Here is a 16,064-nt window from a genome sequence, read left to right as displayed (position 1 = left end):
AAGTGCAGGAGACAAAGCAAAAACACAATAGGGGCTTCAAATGTGGGATGTGTATCGTTAATGGTGCATAGGTTACTCCATGGTAGTATACCTGGAGATGAAAGTACTGCTGCCTCCTTCCTCAGGAGGTGAGGAGAGGTGCCTGCAAAGTGTGTTTTGGGGCACTGTGTAGGAGCCTTCCCTTGGTGGAGAGGCACCTGAGGAGCAGCTGCAGCAGAACGTATGACAACAGGAAAAGGTGCATGGAAATACATGGGGGGATGTGGGGACTGACACAGAAAACAGGAAGCATTCAAGGAGGCAAAGGAAGCATGTATCAGATAAGAGACCTTGACTACTAAAGGAAGCAATTTTTATTAAACTATTTAAAAGTGTGCTAGTAGCTTATAATGTATCTATTGAAGATTAAACTATTTCATTTTGCTGAATCTTCCAAATAATGGAAACTATTATAACAGTGGAACTAGTGTCATATGCATGTGCATATAACCATCAATCCCGTTTTCACTCAGTTAGGGCACAGGCACTCTTTACATAGGAGTCTTGTATACTGTTATCCCTTATCAGTGCAAAACTGAAGCTGGTCCTGGAAGGGTTAATAAAATTAAGAATCCTGCAGAGCTGGGAATTCACAATGTTCACTTTAACTACCCAAAATTTTACTTTGGGGGATATTTTGGTTAAACTGTTTTGGTCGGTGCATTTTAATTACTATCTGAATTTCCTTCAACAATCACTATGAAACAAAGTTAAGGTTTGATAAGATTATTTAAAAATGAACAACTGGAAATGAAGTGTTGATAAAGAAATGTGCCACACTGGTGGCTGGGGGAAAAGCGGCATGCTGTGCAAAGATAAGCTCCAAGCTATCGAACTTTGACTTGCTACTAGATAATTACACTGCCATTTCATCCAACTCAAACGCTTTTTCACAAACAACAGCATTTATTTTGAAGCTTAAGCATTATTACTAGCTTTGTTGCCCACTATTTAATTTTGTTGCAGGTTCATGCTTGGAAGAGAGGTGAACAGGAGACATAGATGCAAAATCATATTGCCATAAATCATATTAAATACATTTTTTCAGATTTCCTTGTTCACATGCTTTAAAAAACATCTGTTGTTCAAGACTTTTATCCAATGTATTGATTTCAGAATGCATAGGAAAAATACTCAAGATGAAAGGCAAACTGGCCTCCTAAGCAAATCATCTTTTAATAGAACCTTTCTGTGGCAAGAATAAGAATATAAGGAGCAATACAGTATATGAGCTATCAACCTTCTGAATCCAGGAGGCGTCACAGAGGTCCAGGCAGTGTAAAACCAGATTGCTTCCAGCACAACACAGGACAACCTTGCTGTCTGTGTAGCCAACACGCAGTGAAAAAAACCTACTCATGACCTTTAATTTAAACTGCATGTTTCTAACTAAGTATTTACTCTAGCTGGGCTGATGAAAACAAAGTAACTAGATCTTAGTTTGCAACTTATCCTTATTGGAAAAGGAAAGGTAAAACAAAGGGAAAAGTTACACAACACAACCAAATGTCATGGGGATGAACTCTTGAAAAGGAAAAGTTTAGCATTCACAGTCTTCATCTTGCTGGGCTGTGCTCTGGCCTCTGTCACCTCAGTACAAACTCAAGCATCCTTTGTGGTACAAAACACTCCACAAAAAAAGACATTGCTATCATGGTAGGACCCTGACAACTGTTCAGGTCACAGAGCATTATACTTCTGCAGAAAGTAAACTGGCAAAACTGTGGCCCAGAGACCTCAGCCTGCCATACTCCTCTGTCAAGTTTACATGAGGTTATGTTCCTGGGGAAACTCCTTTTCTAAAACCTGCCCTTGAGTCAGTGTTGGAACCTATTAACGCCAGAACATCTTTTGAGAGAATAAAGCACAAATGCTATTTTTTGACTTTTCACTAGTGGAATGTGGTCATTCAAACACTCCAGATGACGACAGGGAAGCACAGTATCATCCTACACCTGCAACATCCCTTGTTGCCTCTTGTCCTGTCTGCCTGCCTGCCTCAAAGGAAATGGTCATGACAAAAGACTGTTCACCACATGAACTGAAAAAATGTCCAAAAAGTGAGAAAATGTGAAATTTGCTGGAAAGTGCACCCTAGGGAAGGGGTCTGAAAGTGTAGGGGGAAGACAGAATAAAACTCATGATCTGAGAATTCATTCAAAGAAAGATTCGTAGAGTTGAATGATTTGGGTTGAAAAGGACCTTTAAAGATCATCCAGCTCCAACCCCCCCGCCATGAACAGGGACACCTCACACTAGACCAGGTTGCTCAAAGCCCCATCCAGCCTGGCCTTGAACACTGTCAGAGATGAGGAAGGCACAGCTTCTCTGGGCAGCCTGTGCCAGTGCCTCACCAACCTCACATTAAAAAATTAATTATTTGAATGATTAAAGATTTAATGAGTAAATTGACACAAAAAAAAAATTTACAAATTTAACCCCACTGTGTAACCAAGAGCTCAGACATGGATGCGAATTGTAAGGAATTAAAAATTCATCTCTGTTCATGTTTCCAAATGAAAAATGTGAACAGTATGACCATTAGTTTTGTTCTTATCATTATTTTCCACATGAAATTTTGATTTTCAGTACAAATGTATTGCCCAAAACTCAAATGCACTGAGTTTAAACTACAGTGGATTGTCTTTATGAAAACCATGGTTTAAATACCTGATGTCACACTCTTTTCTACAGGCACTGCTCTTCTGGCTGGAAATACATGTATTCAACCAGTCATTTTGACACAAGATTCCTTGCTAACACTAAATTTTCACTTAACATTACTTCTCAGAACTGCTTTTATCACCCCATTTGGTAAGAAGCTGGCAGCCTTGTCTCAGACATCCAGGTTTCATCACTTCTCACTGGACCAGAGCAAAGCAAAATATTTGAGCACAAGGTATTCAGCAGCCAGAAAGTCTAAACATGCTTAGGTTTAATAAAACCTCTCCTCAGCACCAGGAGTTACTAAAAGCACATCAAACATGCTTTGTAAAATGGATTCCCCTGGGCATTTGAATCAAGATCAAGATCGTGGTTTCTGGATTGTGGGCTCCTGCCTTTTGGCTTATGCGCAGGTTGCACCAAAGATCACACAGCGCTGGAATTAAGGTTGTTTACCATAGATAAAAATAGTCTCCTATGGCAGACAATGGAAATAATTCCCCAAGAAGCGAGAACCATGACGGACACTTCCTGCAGTGACAGCAGGCACGCTGCTTGCACCTTGCCGGTACTCACACAGTGCATGCATGTAAAACCAAACCTGGGACCTGGCTAGAAGATACCAGTGCGTGTCCCTGTGGAGAGGGCAGGAGGAGGTATCAGGTGGCTGGCAGGTAGTACCGTTTCCCATCCTCAGACACATGCACTGTGGATACACATGAAGGACGAGGTGAAGGAGTACCTCTGAGCAGCTACATCTGAGCTGGGTCTGGCCATAGCTGCTGGCTCATGGGCAGAAGGGATCTAACCTGCCCTGCAAGGATGCAGGTGGTGAAACTGATGCCCCAGAACGAGCTCAACCCCACACCATGAGCTGGCCTGCACATCACCCCTGACAGATACTGCAGCTTCAGGAAAACAGTGGCGGTCCCAGAAGCAGCAGTGATACACCTGGCTCCTTCAGATACCCTCCTGTCGCCCAAAATCACCTGGCTATGCTGTCTCCTTCCATTGTTTCCCAAGCCCAGTGAACAAGCTGTGCCTTGGCCTCCCACTCCACTGCTCCCTGGGCCTTTCCACCTCCTGCTCACATGCACAAATGGATACGGCAGTGCCTTTATCCAAGCACTCAGCACGTTGCTCCCAAGTTAGGGAAGAGGCTACAGATTTTCCCATAGCTGCTATAAAAAGTTTCCATGGGCTGCACCTTTCACCAAACGTATTTATGCCGACAACTTCAAAATGGTTACACAGCATGGTATCAAAATGCGCTTTCAGAAGCATTGCTACAGTACCTTGGCAGCAAACAGCTGCCTTTTTCATCCTTCTGATTTACCCTCACGAAGCAATAACTGACTTGGACTCACTCCAGTGATAAATACGTGTTATACCTAGGCGTGCTCACAAACACAGCCAGCAGCTCCCTGCCCTCTTTTACCCTGTTGGGCACCCAGCATTCCTCTCTCAGCCTCTCTGCCTACAGACTCCTGTTGCCCCTTGGCTGCTGCTCTCTTCCCACCAGGACAAAGACACCCAAAGTAACCTTATTTCCCTCTCCTCTCCCAGTCTGACATCCCTTTGCATGCACACCTTCATGCTGGTTCTCGAGACAAGGTGTGCTCCCCTTACCCTGCATGGAGGCTAGGGAGCAGAACCTGCAGGGGGCTGCTGACCTGTCCTTCCTTCCCACTTCTCCTTCCCTTGAGAGGAGAGAGCAGAAAACAAAGTTTGCATACCTAAATTTTGGGTTCAGCCAGAAATCAGTGTTTTCTGGAGAGCCAGAGCTGCAAATAGACACAGGCAAAGTGAAGAGAATGCCACTGAGTAAAGGGTAGGGCTTTGCGAGCTCTGATGAGAAGCCCCATGAGGAGAAATGAGATTAGTCTTGTCTTCCACATTGCTCTCCCTGAAGTAATAACTCCAGCTTATTAAAAGATACAGTAATAACTGAGTCAGGAAGGAATTCTGGGCCTGTGTTTGAAAGAAGATTTGAGTTATGCATAAGAAAAGATAAGTATCTAAAAAAGAAATCAACCCTTTCCCATCATACCTGTGCCCTCCCTGCTCATGTGGGATAGGAGAAAAGACCAGGGGAAAAAAGGTATTTTGTCAGATGCCATCCAAATTCACTTGTGTGGTCTGACAACATCAGGTTTTCATACAACTAATCTAATGTCCATCACTAACAGAATCATGCACGCTGCAAGCACAAACCGGTTTGTACCTTCACCGTTTTCTGAGGTGATGGAGTAAAATCCAGAGTTAAGTGTTTCATCTCTCCACTGCCAAACCTGGGTCAAGAGCATCGGCTCTTTACTGTGCCATTATAATGTAAGAGAGATACCACCATACAGCCATGACCTAAACCTGTCACTTCTCCAGAGAACAGCTCAGGAAGGTGTCAGAGCTCTGTGCTTCTCTTGGCGGTGGCCTCAAGCAGGTAATAAAACCAAAGGGCAACATCGCAGGCCTTAGTCATCACTGGGCAGGTCAGTACCCCCAGTCATTATCTTGAGCAGCACTGAGGCCCAGACCTGCAGGTGTCATGAGGGACAGCAGGGGTGGGGGTGGCCACACATCTGGGGATTTCAGAAGACACCAGTTTCAGGGCAGACGCCATTTACACCAGCTGAGCAGCCAGCTGAGCCCTGCATCTGCTGAAGTATATAAATCCACAGCAGTCCTTTCTTTCCCTCCCGCAGCAGTGCAGCCTTACATTGGTCACGATGTTCTGTGAATACAGCAGAAACTATCTTCAAATACTGAAAGAAACCACTAAAAATGAAGGCAAGTCTATAACCATTTGAAGAAACAGTGACCACAGCCTTTCGTGGCCTTTAAATTAGCATTAGTATTTTCTCCAAGGAGGAAGTTTCCCACTTTGCAGGAAAAATAAACAGTGTGCAAACTTTTTCTTTGAATTACATTTTCATTTGCTTGACTCCATTAGGTTCCCAGGAAACATTCTAATCCCTGTTCTGCAGCAGTTCCTCAGGACACTCATTTTGCTGCCCAAGCTAATCAAGCAGTGGCTGGGAGGAGGGCCGAGAGCAGGAAGGGAAGGTAAAGCAGCAGAAGAAACAAAGGATCATTGTGGAGTGCTGATTTTGTTGCCCAAATTATTTACTTACCAACTTCAAAGGGGTGCAAAAGGAGAAGGAGGTCAAACAAACCACAGTGTGTTTTTCTCTCCTCTTCACAGACATTATTTACTGCAATGTCCCTCTTAAAGTAGGAAAGAGAAAGCAGCAAATGAACTCCAATTGGTTCCGCAGTGCTGCCACAGATCACAGATTCCCACCCCCCTGCCGGTCAGGCTGTAGCTGGGTGCCTGCTTTTCTCAGGGTGTCCCCTGCAGCCAACCTCAAGAGATGCTTCACTTCAAACATGCAAGAAGTTATTTTGGTAACCACTTTGATCACCATCATCAAGTACAGAAAAAAGTCCCTGACAACCATTCCAAGTGTCTTATCTAGCAGAGCAGCTTACACCCAAACTCGGGGTTTTTAAAGTTGAAGAGTTTTTTTAGCAATTGCAGGCACATGACCTACATGGCAGTGACTTTGCAGGATTGCCACAACCAACCTGGGCAGCCTTTACTACCCCAGAAGCCTCTAACCTTTGCAGAAGTTTGCAAAGGCACAAGCTTGGTAAGATCTGAGATTTTATTTATTTAGCTGCTAAAATGTCAAAAGAAAGCCAGAAACGACACACTGAAACTCTTCCAGTTTCACTGTATCCATAAAGACTCAATTCATTTTGCTGCTTAATCAAATAACTTTCTGGAAAACAACCATCTCAGCTGTATATACATCTCAGGGACTTGTCTCAGGATGCAACCTACCTGGCTACATTTATGCATGAGACCTCAGTGACAAGACAATTCAGATTCCTGTAGAAATCAGAGTTGCCAAAAGAAGAGAACTGGCAGCTACAGCCTGGTAGTTCCTTTCCCATGAATTATTTATGAAAACACAGGATTAAGAAGTTGCTGCATTCTGTAAAGAACAAGATGCTGCAACACGTAAGGGACAAGGTTTACACAAAAATGTAAATAGCATCATACAGTTTTCTTGCTTTGCTTCTATTAAATACACAAATAGTAGCAAACTAGGTTTGGCTTTGCTTTTCAGGATCACTATCTGGTTCCATCACAATCTGTGAAAGACAGACAGTACCGGAGTACATGTCAAAAATAAGTATGGTTTAGTGACTGCTTCCAGGACTTAGGCAGTATACCCAAATGTAGTCCTCCAGAGAAGCGAGCTTCAGCACTGGAATTTGCTTTTCACCACTCTAAATACAGCACTCTTGAGCTTGTGGGTGTGAGAAAACTTCTATGCCTTTTTAACTGCTGCAATGCTGCAACAAAAGAGATTTGTGATTTTCAGTTTATTTATTTATTTCCTGCATAGCTGCATTTAATAGTTGACAACGCTTTTCTTTTATGGAGACAGCGTACTGCTGCGATTGACCACTTCAACATTTTGTCAGTCAGAAACAGATGATAGCAGAGCCACACATGTATGGAAAATTCAGAGGAATCTTAAGTGTAGGGTCCCCTTTCTGCAAAAGGGAAGCTGATTTTCTGTTTTATAATAAATACCCGCCGACTAAGAAACACGTCCACATTACCTCAAATACAGAGAAGGCAACAAGCAATTCATTCCCAAGCACTTGTAGCTGTATGCTCAGATGGAACCTTGAAGGACTGTAAATAAATGGGAAGATGGTCATGCCCCTCCACCAGTCACCCACGTAGAGTAACTCAGGACCCTACATAGGTTTCCTGTGCTATAAAGGGTAAGGGCAATAAATATCCCACAGAGAGAGTTTTCCCTATCCCTCTGCCCACAGTATCCCAGCAATGTGGCAGGGACGTGGGGCCACAGTGCGAGCTGGAGCCCCCTCCCACCCCATGCTGGGCTCCCCCTGGGTTGGGGGGACACTATGCCAGTAGGGCAGCTTCTCAGATTCTGCTGATCTGGGGCAAACATGCAGTTGGATTTTTATTAAGGGGCTTTCAGGCGAAGTAGGAAATGCTAATCTTAACTGAGAGACATATATATATGCAAATTGTTTGCTCTACTTTCTCCATCTGTTTTCTTCCCAGGTTTTTCTCTTCACTGTGCTTTACTGGAGATTAACTTACAGTATATTGCACCAAATTTGGACTGTGTGGGAAACATATGCTGCAAACTCAGGGCCAGACTCGAATATTGGGTTGCACAGGAATAGGAATATTCACAGTAGTGCTAAGGACTGACAAACCCACAGGGACAGGAAATTCAGAGACACCAGGGTAAGGAGAGGTTGAAGCAGAGCTGTTCCAGTTACAGTAGCAGGTGGGAAGGCAAGATTTCAAAACAGCTTTAATCTGGGTAAGAGGAAATGGCTGAACATGATAGAATGAAACCACCACCCCCCCTTATTTTTTAATATGTAATTCCCTTGTTAGTGTGATACAAGTCAAGCAAGACTGACAGTTACCAATGACAAAGACTGGTCTTTTTTTCTTGAAATCAAACCCATCCCAGCTTACTTGAAAAACCACACATTCACTTTTTTTGTCTGTATGCCTAGGTGGAATATATGATATGTTAGCAAGAAAGGACAACAGAAAACACACCAGTCTTCTCAAAGCAAGTTACAGACCCCTATTATCCCCAAGGTACAAATTAACAAATATCTCAAGAAAAAAAATAAGTGGTTTATGATGGAAACAATAATTACCATTTATCAGCAAGACACAATTTTCTGGTTTGCCTCTTGACTCAGTCAACCCAACTTCTAGGCAACTAGCTATTTCCTCCTTGGTTATTGCAACATAAAAAGTAGCTCCTTATAACTCCAGTAGAAATGAAAGCAAAAATTAACTAAGATGCAACCAAAGAGCTACACCAGGCTTCTGACCTGGAGCACTGAACACAAGAGACGCCTTTTTTCAGTATTCTCGTGCAGCCAACCTGCCCGATACCCATCACCAAGACATTAACCAGAAAGGTAGGCTCAGAGACTCTGTAAACCGGGAATTTCTGTCATCACTCGGGTTCATGGTGGTTACATATGGTTGCTGCGACAAATTATTTGAAGGATTAAAACAAAGGAAAGCAGCCACACCATTACTATAGTGTTGGTTGTGGTGCTGTCTATGATCCATAGCTCCACTTCTGTGTCTTCTGTGACAGGTTAATGAGACTGCATTAGGTATTTGCAAACAGATTTGAAAAAACAGCTCATGCCATCCTGTGCACACCACTTACACTGAAACTTCACAATTTCACTTTATTCAACCAGATTTTTTGATTAGCAGTAGTATCAAACAATCACATTCTCAAGTTTTGAAACAGGGTGCAGCAGAAAGGTCTGAAGTTTTTAATTCATCTCAAGAGTGAATACCTCAGTGTAACTGCTCAATTTATCTTGATACAATATTATTTTGCTTTCCCCAAAAAGAACACAGGGGCTGAATTTCATCTAAAAAATAGCAGATTCATTGTCAAAACACAAGCATTAGCACTGTTGAAAATCAGCATGTTCTCAGATACTCATTTTAAGGACCATGAGTTTAACTACGCCTCTTCTATCTGTGCCAAAATACTAATAGATCATCAAGTGCTGACTCCTTCTTGGGTCTCAAAATGCTAACATCACCACCAAGTACTCCTTGCATGTGGCGCAATACTTAATATTACAGCTTATCTATTGAAATTCTTTTTTAAAGCCTCAGCACTGTGGCTCCCAGGCATTTCAACTTCAATCACCCTGCATTGTGCTAACACAAGAAACATGGGATAATACAAACCCTTGGCTTTGAGAGCAAGCTAAGACAACAGGGAGGGCAACAGCTCTGGTGTTAGCCATGGACCTTTCTATCAAAGCCTCCCAGTGGACAGGGATGTGTGGGATGCTTGAATTTATTTTACAGATTAAAATACATTTACTCATATCTGGAAGACAAAATGCACTTTTTCTATTATGAGCTCATTTTATAAATGAAGCATAGCAGCACAGCAACCCACCAACACAGACCTGGTGTGGCACCATATCAAAACACAAGTAGTTTCAGGCAGAAGTCGCATGCCTCCCTTTTATGCAGTAGCTACAGCTGCAACAACAAGGCTCAGGCATATAACAAAGCCATTCTGTTTGGATGAGCAAAGAAATCCACCTATGTTTCCAGTGTTTTGAGGTCTCTTCTACTACACCATGAAGAAAAGTTTTGTTTGATTTCTAACGGGACACACAAGCCTTTGTATTGCATAAGGGATCACATCCAGAACTCTCCATGTGTTTTTGTAATTTGAAATAAACCAAACAAACGCAATTTTTATTCAGTAGACATGAACATCTGGAAGATGACATCAACATGATTTCAGTGTCAAAGCATTAGACTGAAATCCAATATTGTTGAACAATTTGGGGTGGTAGTGCCAGAAACTTGAACATCACAGATTAAAGCTGTGATGGAAACAAGGTTTCTGCAGCAGTTGAAGGAAGAAACAGTGTTTTAGAACTTTACTAAATTCCTGATGAACATTATCATAATTACAGGAGCAGCTTGATGTGCTGCTGTACATCAATGCGTAATGCTAACTATCAAAACTAAGATCCTGGTCTTGTAGGAGGCCTTAGGTGTGGGTTTCTCACCTTGTTCTGCTCTGCTCTACCCATTTATTCTCCTGTCCCTCTTCATAGCACTTGAAAACACCTTTACTGAAGATCTCTGGAGATGCGCAAAGAAAGCAGGGCCTAGGCTCATTCCTCCTTCCCTCTGTCTATGTGAAATAGCAGCATGGAGCTGCTGCACAGGTAGCTGCTGCCATGAGACAGCAACCCCATCCCACAAGGGAACAGAAATAATAAGTAAGGTTGCACTGGGACTGGATATCCTGCTCAGGGAGGATGAGAAAGTCCCACCACCACCACACTAGGCCTTCACATCTTGTAAGGAAACTCCTGAGAGGCAAGTCCCGTCTCTGTCAAAAGAGGAGACAGGGAGAGAGAGAATAAAAGACCAAAATGTTTCCTCCTCATAATACTCTCAGCTCCCGGGCTTAATTATACCGGATCAACAACCCAACCATAACTACTGGCAGCTTCTCTATGTGCAAGCATCCAGCCAACCTCAAAAATGTGGCTTTAGTACTCACATAATTTTCACAGACAAAAATCAGTTTAATTAGTTCATAATTTATTCTGAAAGCAAAAATGAAGATATCTGTATACTCTTAAAACTAGTCAAACCACTATCCTTTTTTATTTAAACACCACTATTAGATTGTCCCAGTTTGAAGTTTCCTACTCCCAGTTGTAACACTAATTAAACCTTTTGGGGAAGTTGTGTGCTAATTCTTATGCATTGCTATTAACATGTTTTATTGCAGATAGCTGGGGGTGAACACCATTCCACCAAAGCCAGTCAGAAGAATTTTATTTTGATTTTGTCTGGCTTGTTTTGTTCTTAGCAGATGGTGCAAACCCATGTGTTGATGAATACATGCCACAGGAGAGCATCTGATATGATACAGCTGGCCCCAAACTACAGCAATGTCTATACTGAGGACTTCAGTGTCCGCCACCACTTAGGACCACATTTCTTGGTGTGGTGTGTTAGCTCAGATGGGCTTTCAAAACTATATTGCTTTGGTAACTAAAGAAGTGCTTTTAAGAAGGTAATTAGGCATCTCTAAGTAGCACAAGCATCCTCCAAGTCAGGTTTTCAAATTAGTTTTTACTGTGCTACACATGTATCTCAAGTGGACTAAGGGTGACACAGGTTTGATAAATATAAATGGATGTGTTTTGAATATGCAAATCAGCAAATGATTTGCATTAAATATGATTCAACAGCCATGCATCTTACTTGCATGTGCAGGTAACAACTTTCCCAAGGCATTTTTTTCTCCCTCCAGTATCAATGAGACTCCCAGTGGTCTCCCTGTCTCTGATTTCATTTGAAACACATCCCCTGATAACCTAAAGAGAAGTACACATAAAGAGCTTAGAGCTATTTATAGCAAAGTCTGTACGACTGAAAACATTGCAGTATTCATGTGGTGGGCACATGCCTTGCTTATGAACTGCAACCGGAAAACTGTTGCCTCCCTCTTTAGTGATTCTAGTCAGCATTCACAAGGCAGGAGAGATGGAGCCAAAGAAGGAAGCAGACATAAGGACAAAATGCAAACAAACTGAAAATTTACCAATCACTTATATTCAGAAACTGGAGGGGGGGGGGGGGGAATACAAGAAAGACTCATCTCTATCTGCATTTCAAACTGCTGGAAATGGGCATTCAAAGTGGATCATCATACCAATATTCTTTGGTATAGGTTTTGCATGAGCCCCTGAGAACAGGCATAATCTCTCATAATTACTGCATATGCTGTTGGCACACTAAACAGCAGCCTTGCCTCAACATATTTAAAAGTCTAACGCTCATCAACTCTTCCAACTGGTCGTTGGGTATAACAGTGAACAGCCCCACGAATACTGCAAGCAAAGTTCATGTTCAGATGCTGATCTGCAAATCCCACGTGAACTTGTTTCATCGCTGCACTTTATTTGAAGCAAAAATAAATGAGTTACAGCAAGAGCAGTGGCTTAAAAGTAGAGTAAAATCCCCATTCCTTTTATATCTTCCTACAAACAACCAACTCTCAAGTCAGTTTTAAGTCCTGCTGGCCAAAAATGTAATAGAACATAACTCAAGACACTGAGAAGAAAGACTCTGATTCAATTCTGGTGTCTGCTGCCCACAATTACATGGTTCAAGGTCTTGCTCAGTGAGACCAGAGGATGAAACAGGGATTGGTGAAAGGCAAAGATAATGTGTCCAGGTTTGCTTGCCTTCTGCCTGGGGTTTGAATAGCTGAAAGGAGATTGTGAGAAGATACCAGGTCAGGCATGGCTGGGTGAGGTTGGCAGATGGAGAACAAGTTATATTTCATAGTTGTCAGCAAAGAACTGGCAACTGAAACCACAAGAGAAGTTAAGATCTGCATATGGCACAATAAAAATGGAAAATCAGAACCTTTCATTATAAATCCCAAAGCTATTTATTACTCATGGACAGTCATAGAGGTGATGTGTCCCCAGGTGAGACCTACTAAGCCTATAAACATGTTCTAATTAAAATCAGTTCCCTAAATGCTCAGCCCTTTCTATCATTATTCTATGAACAACAAAATTCCATGTTTCATAGATGACCTCGGACAACACACACTTAACATGCTCAAGAGCAGCAAAAGAGCTGCCACCTGAGCTCTGCCCAGTCACACTCAGATATGAGCCATGCTATGAAGTAACTAAGCTATAGTGAAAAAAGGGGCCTTTCCTTAGTTTAAAACTCAAGTAAGTGAACAGAAGCTGTAGCAGCAGTTTCATCCTTGTTCTGTAGCATTTCTCAGGAATAACCAAAGAGGAAGGTAAGCTGGTCATGAAAAAAAGTAGGTTGTGCAGCCAACTCATAAGCAGCCAGAAAAATGTACTACTTTACTTCTAAAAATGGGTATTTCAAAATCAATATATTTAAACCAGCACATCTTTGAACCAGCTGGTGGGAGACACCAGTGGTGACAAGATACAGAATTAGCTGAAACTTGAGCCTGGTTCACTCTGGCACTTCTCGTGCTCCATTACAACTTCTACATCAAGTCAAGAAGCTTGTGTAACAGGAAGCTTGTATCCACTTATTCTTATCTCCTCCACTGGTGTGACTTCAGAACACTTAGCCCCTAAGTGGGTACTTCCATAGGATAATGGAAATAAACAAATGCCCCCTAAGGAGAAAGGAAAGACAGGAGTCAAAATATCTTCTGCTTTCTGGACACTGGACAGACTATCTTGTAAATCCAAGTTTGAATCAAAGAGAACCAGGTGAAATATTACTTATATTTCCATGTTGTTGGCTTGATAGCAAAAACATTTTTAACGTGAATACTACGTAAGTGCTTTTACTAATTAATTTAGTAGTGGGATTCATACTTACTGCTGAGCATCACTATCTCCATTAACCTCCCTCCCCCAAAATCCCAGCAAACTTACTATTTCTAACTGACTCTCCAAATTACTTTCTCCTTTATGTCATCACACACGAGACAAACATTGTGAAAAAGGAAATTAACAAAAAATAACCTCCAAAACACTGATGAAAAGAGGGGACTGAGGACATATTTTTAATTTGCTACATCTGTGTTTCCTGGAGCATATCAAGTTGGAGTCTCAAAATGAGGAAACATATTGAGGACAGAAGAGCAAAGCTGGCATGTAGCTGGCAAGTGGAAAGGCGACACAACTCATACCAAGTTCTCCCTTCTGTGGAGATCTGCATCTGAAAGCTCCATTAATAGGAAGTTATGGGGAAAACAGGCATAAATCAGCCAACCAAAGTACTTTGTACCACTGCCTGGATGCAATGCTAATGCACAGCACTTGATTTCTGGAATACGAAGCCAAGTTGGAAAATTAATATGGGGACTGTTTGCCTGAATGTGTTGTCAAACTCATTATGATGCTTAATTTCCAGTGTTAAGTACTTTACCAGTTGCTGGTGAACACTTTTAAAATAGATGCATCAGGCCATGCAATACTACAGCCAAAAGGTTGCAGCTCCTCAGCAGGAGGTCAGCTGCGCTTGTAATTTACACAGGAAGCTTAATCGTGAGCCGCATAGAAACACAGGATAAAGAGAATATTACCTGGGCCCTAATGTTAGCAAACTGCAGTATCGCAAAAGGTCTTGCAACATCCCCTCTCTTGAGATTCCCACGAAACTTTGTCCCGGCACAAGTAAGGGCATTTCTCCCTCTCCGCGACGCATGGGAAGAACGGACTTGCCTGGACACAGCTGTGGGACGGGCTGCCAGCTCCGGCTCTGGGGCAGCGGAGGTGCTGCCGGTGGCCAAGCGCGGCCGCCGTTCCCGAGTCGCCCGCCGGGGCTGTGGAGGCGCGGCCGGAGCCGGCCGCCGGGTGGCTGCGGGACCGGCCAGAGCCACTGCCCGCCTCCTGCCTGCAACTTGCCGGAGACTTTTCCTTCGCTCATTTGACTTTAAAACGAAAGAGTCCTAATTAATGAAAGATCACGAAAGCCGTGGTGTACGTGTACCGTAAGGCCGGTTAACACTTTAATCTCGCAGCTATTCAGACGCGGGGATAAACCAGGCGAAGATTAACCAGGTCAACTATATACAGTCCCGAGAGCAGCTCAGGCTACGCTCCCGCAACGTAACGAGGCGAGAATGGGGACACCCCCTCCCATAACCCCGCCGCTGGTCCCGGCTCAGAGCTGCCCCTGGGGCCGTGCACGCCGGACCCCCCGCCCTCTCCCCGCACTCACCCAGCTTCTCCGCCCGCAGCCACAGTGGGGCCGAGGCTCCGAGCAGCAGCGAGAGCAGCAGCGAGGGGGCGGCCCGCGCCCCCCCGGCGGGGCCCATGGCTCCGGCTCTCGGCGGGGCGCGCAAGGCGCAACTTCCCCACTTCCCTCCTGCTCCTTTCTCTTCCTCTCCTCCTCCTGCCCGGGGCGGCTCCTGCGGAGAGGGGCAACTGCCCCCCAGCATCCTTGTCCCCCGCAGGTATTTCTGCGGGGATGGAAAAGGGGCCGAGCGGGGCTCCCGCTGCCCCGCGCCCCGCCGGTGGCTGGGCTGCAGCACCGCCGCCTCCCGCCTCCCCAGCCCCGAGCTGGGGGTGGAGAAAGGAAGCGGGAGAAAGGGAAGCGCCACTATTCCCATTGGGCTGCAGCGCAGGGTATCTCCTCCTCCTGCTGTGGACCGAGGGGCTGGCTCGGCCCCCCTCCCCTCCCCTCTACTCCGCTCCCCGGGTGCAGCTTCTCCCACCCACGGCTGCATCGGGCTGGGGGGGGTGTCTCCACAGTTGGGGGGAGGGGTTCCGCAAACCCTCGCAGCCCCAAGCATCGCTTATGTACACGTATATACAGATATATATTTTTAAGCAGGCAGGATTATGCGTCCAGGATGATTCCTTGGCGGTGCAACCGCTGCCACAGCGAGAAGGGGCGCGGTGGGGACATGAGTAGGGCCGGCGGTAGCTCGGGCCCTGCGGCAGAGCCGGGATCGTGCTGGGGCTCCCCGCGTGTACACCCGCCTCCTGGGGCGCTGTCTCCACGCAGGACTGCAACACGCGTGTTCAACATGTGCGAGCTGCTTCTGTGCGCTAAAGTTCTGGGCTGAACTTATTCTGGATCTTTTAAAGGATGCTGCGGGCAGCTCTGTCCTGGTGGGACGGGCTCAGCTGCCCCCCTCTGGAGAAGACCTGTGGCACGGAGACGGGCGCAGGTGCATGGCAAGGAAGTGGCTGCAGTGCCAGCAGCCGCAGGAGACTCACATTAAACAGGGCCCAGC

The 16,064-nt window shown here is 44.5% G+C and overlaps 1 protein-coding gene across 1 annotated transcript in view; it reads right to left on the bottom strand.

Moving 5' to 3' along the window:
* Positions 1 to 15,449, bottom strand: part of DCBLD1 (discoidin, CUB and LCCL domain containing 1) — a 47,161-nt gene extending 31,712 nt beyond the window's left edge. The window contains exon 1 of the mRNA XM_061366191.1: positions 15,044 to 15,449. Within this exon, the coding sequence (XP_061222175.1) occupies positions 15,044 to 15,434 (391 nt within the window). The 5' untranslated portion in view covers positions 15,435 to 15,449. The remainder of the gene's footprint in view (positions 1 to 15,043) is intronic.
* Positions 15,450 to 16,064: the final 615 nt, after the last annotated feature.

The sequence above is a fragment of the Neopsephotus bourkii genome, unplaced genomic scaffold (genome assembly GCF_033783945.1).
Source record: "Neopsephotus bourkii isolate Nb327-2 ecotype Australia unplaced genomic scaffold, CSIRO-AGI_Nbou_v1 NB_1314, whole genome shotgun sequence".
In the NCBI taxonomy this organism is placed as follows: domain Eukaryota; kingdom Metazoa; phylum Chordata; class Aves; order Psittaciformes; family Psittacidae; genus Neopsephotus; species Neopsephotus bourkii.
This window is presented reverse-complemented; position numbering and strand designations above follow the sequence as displayed.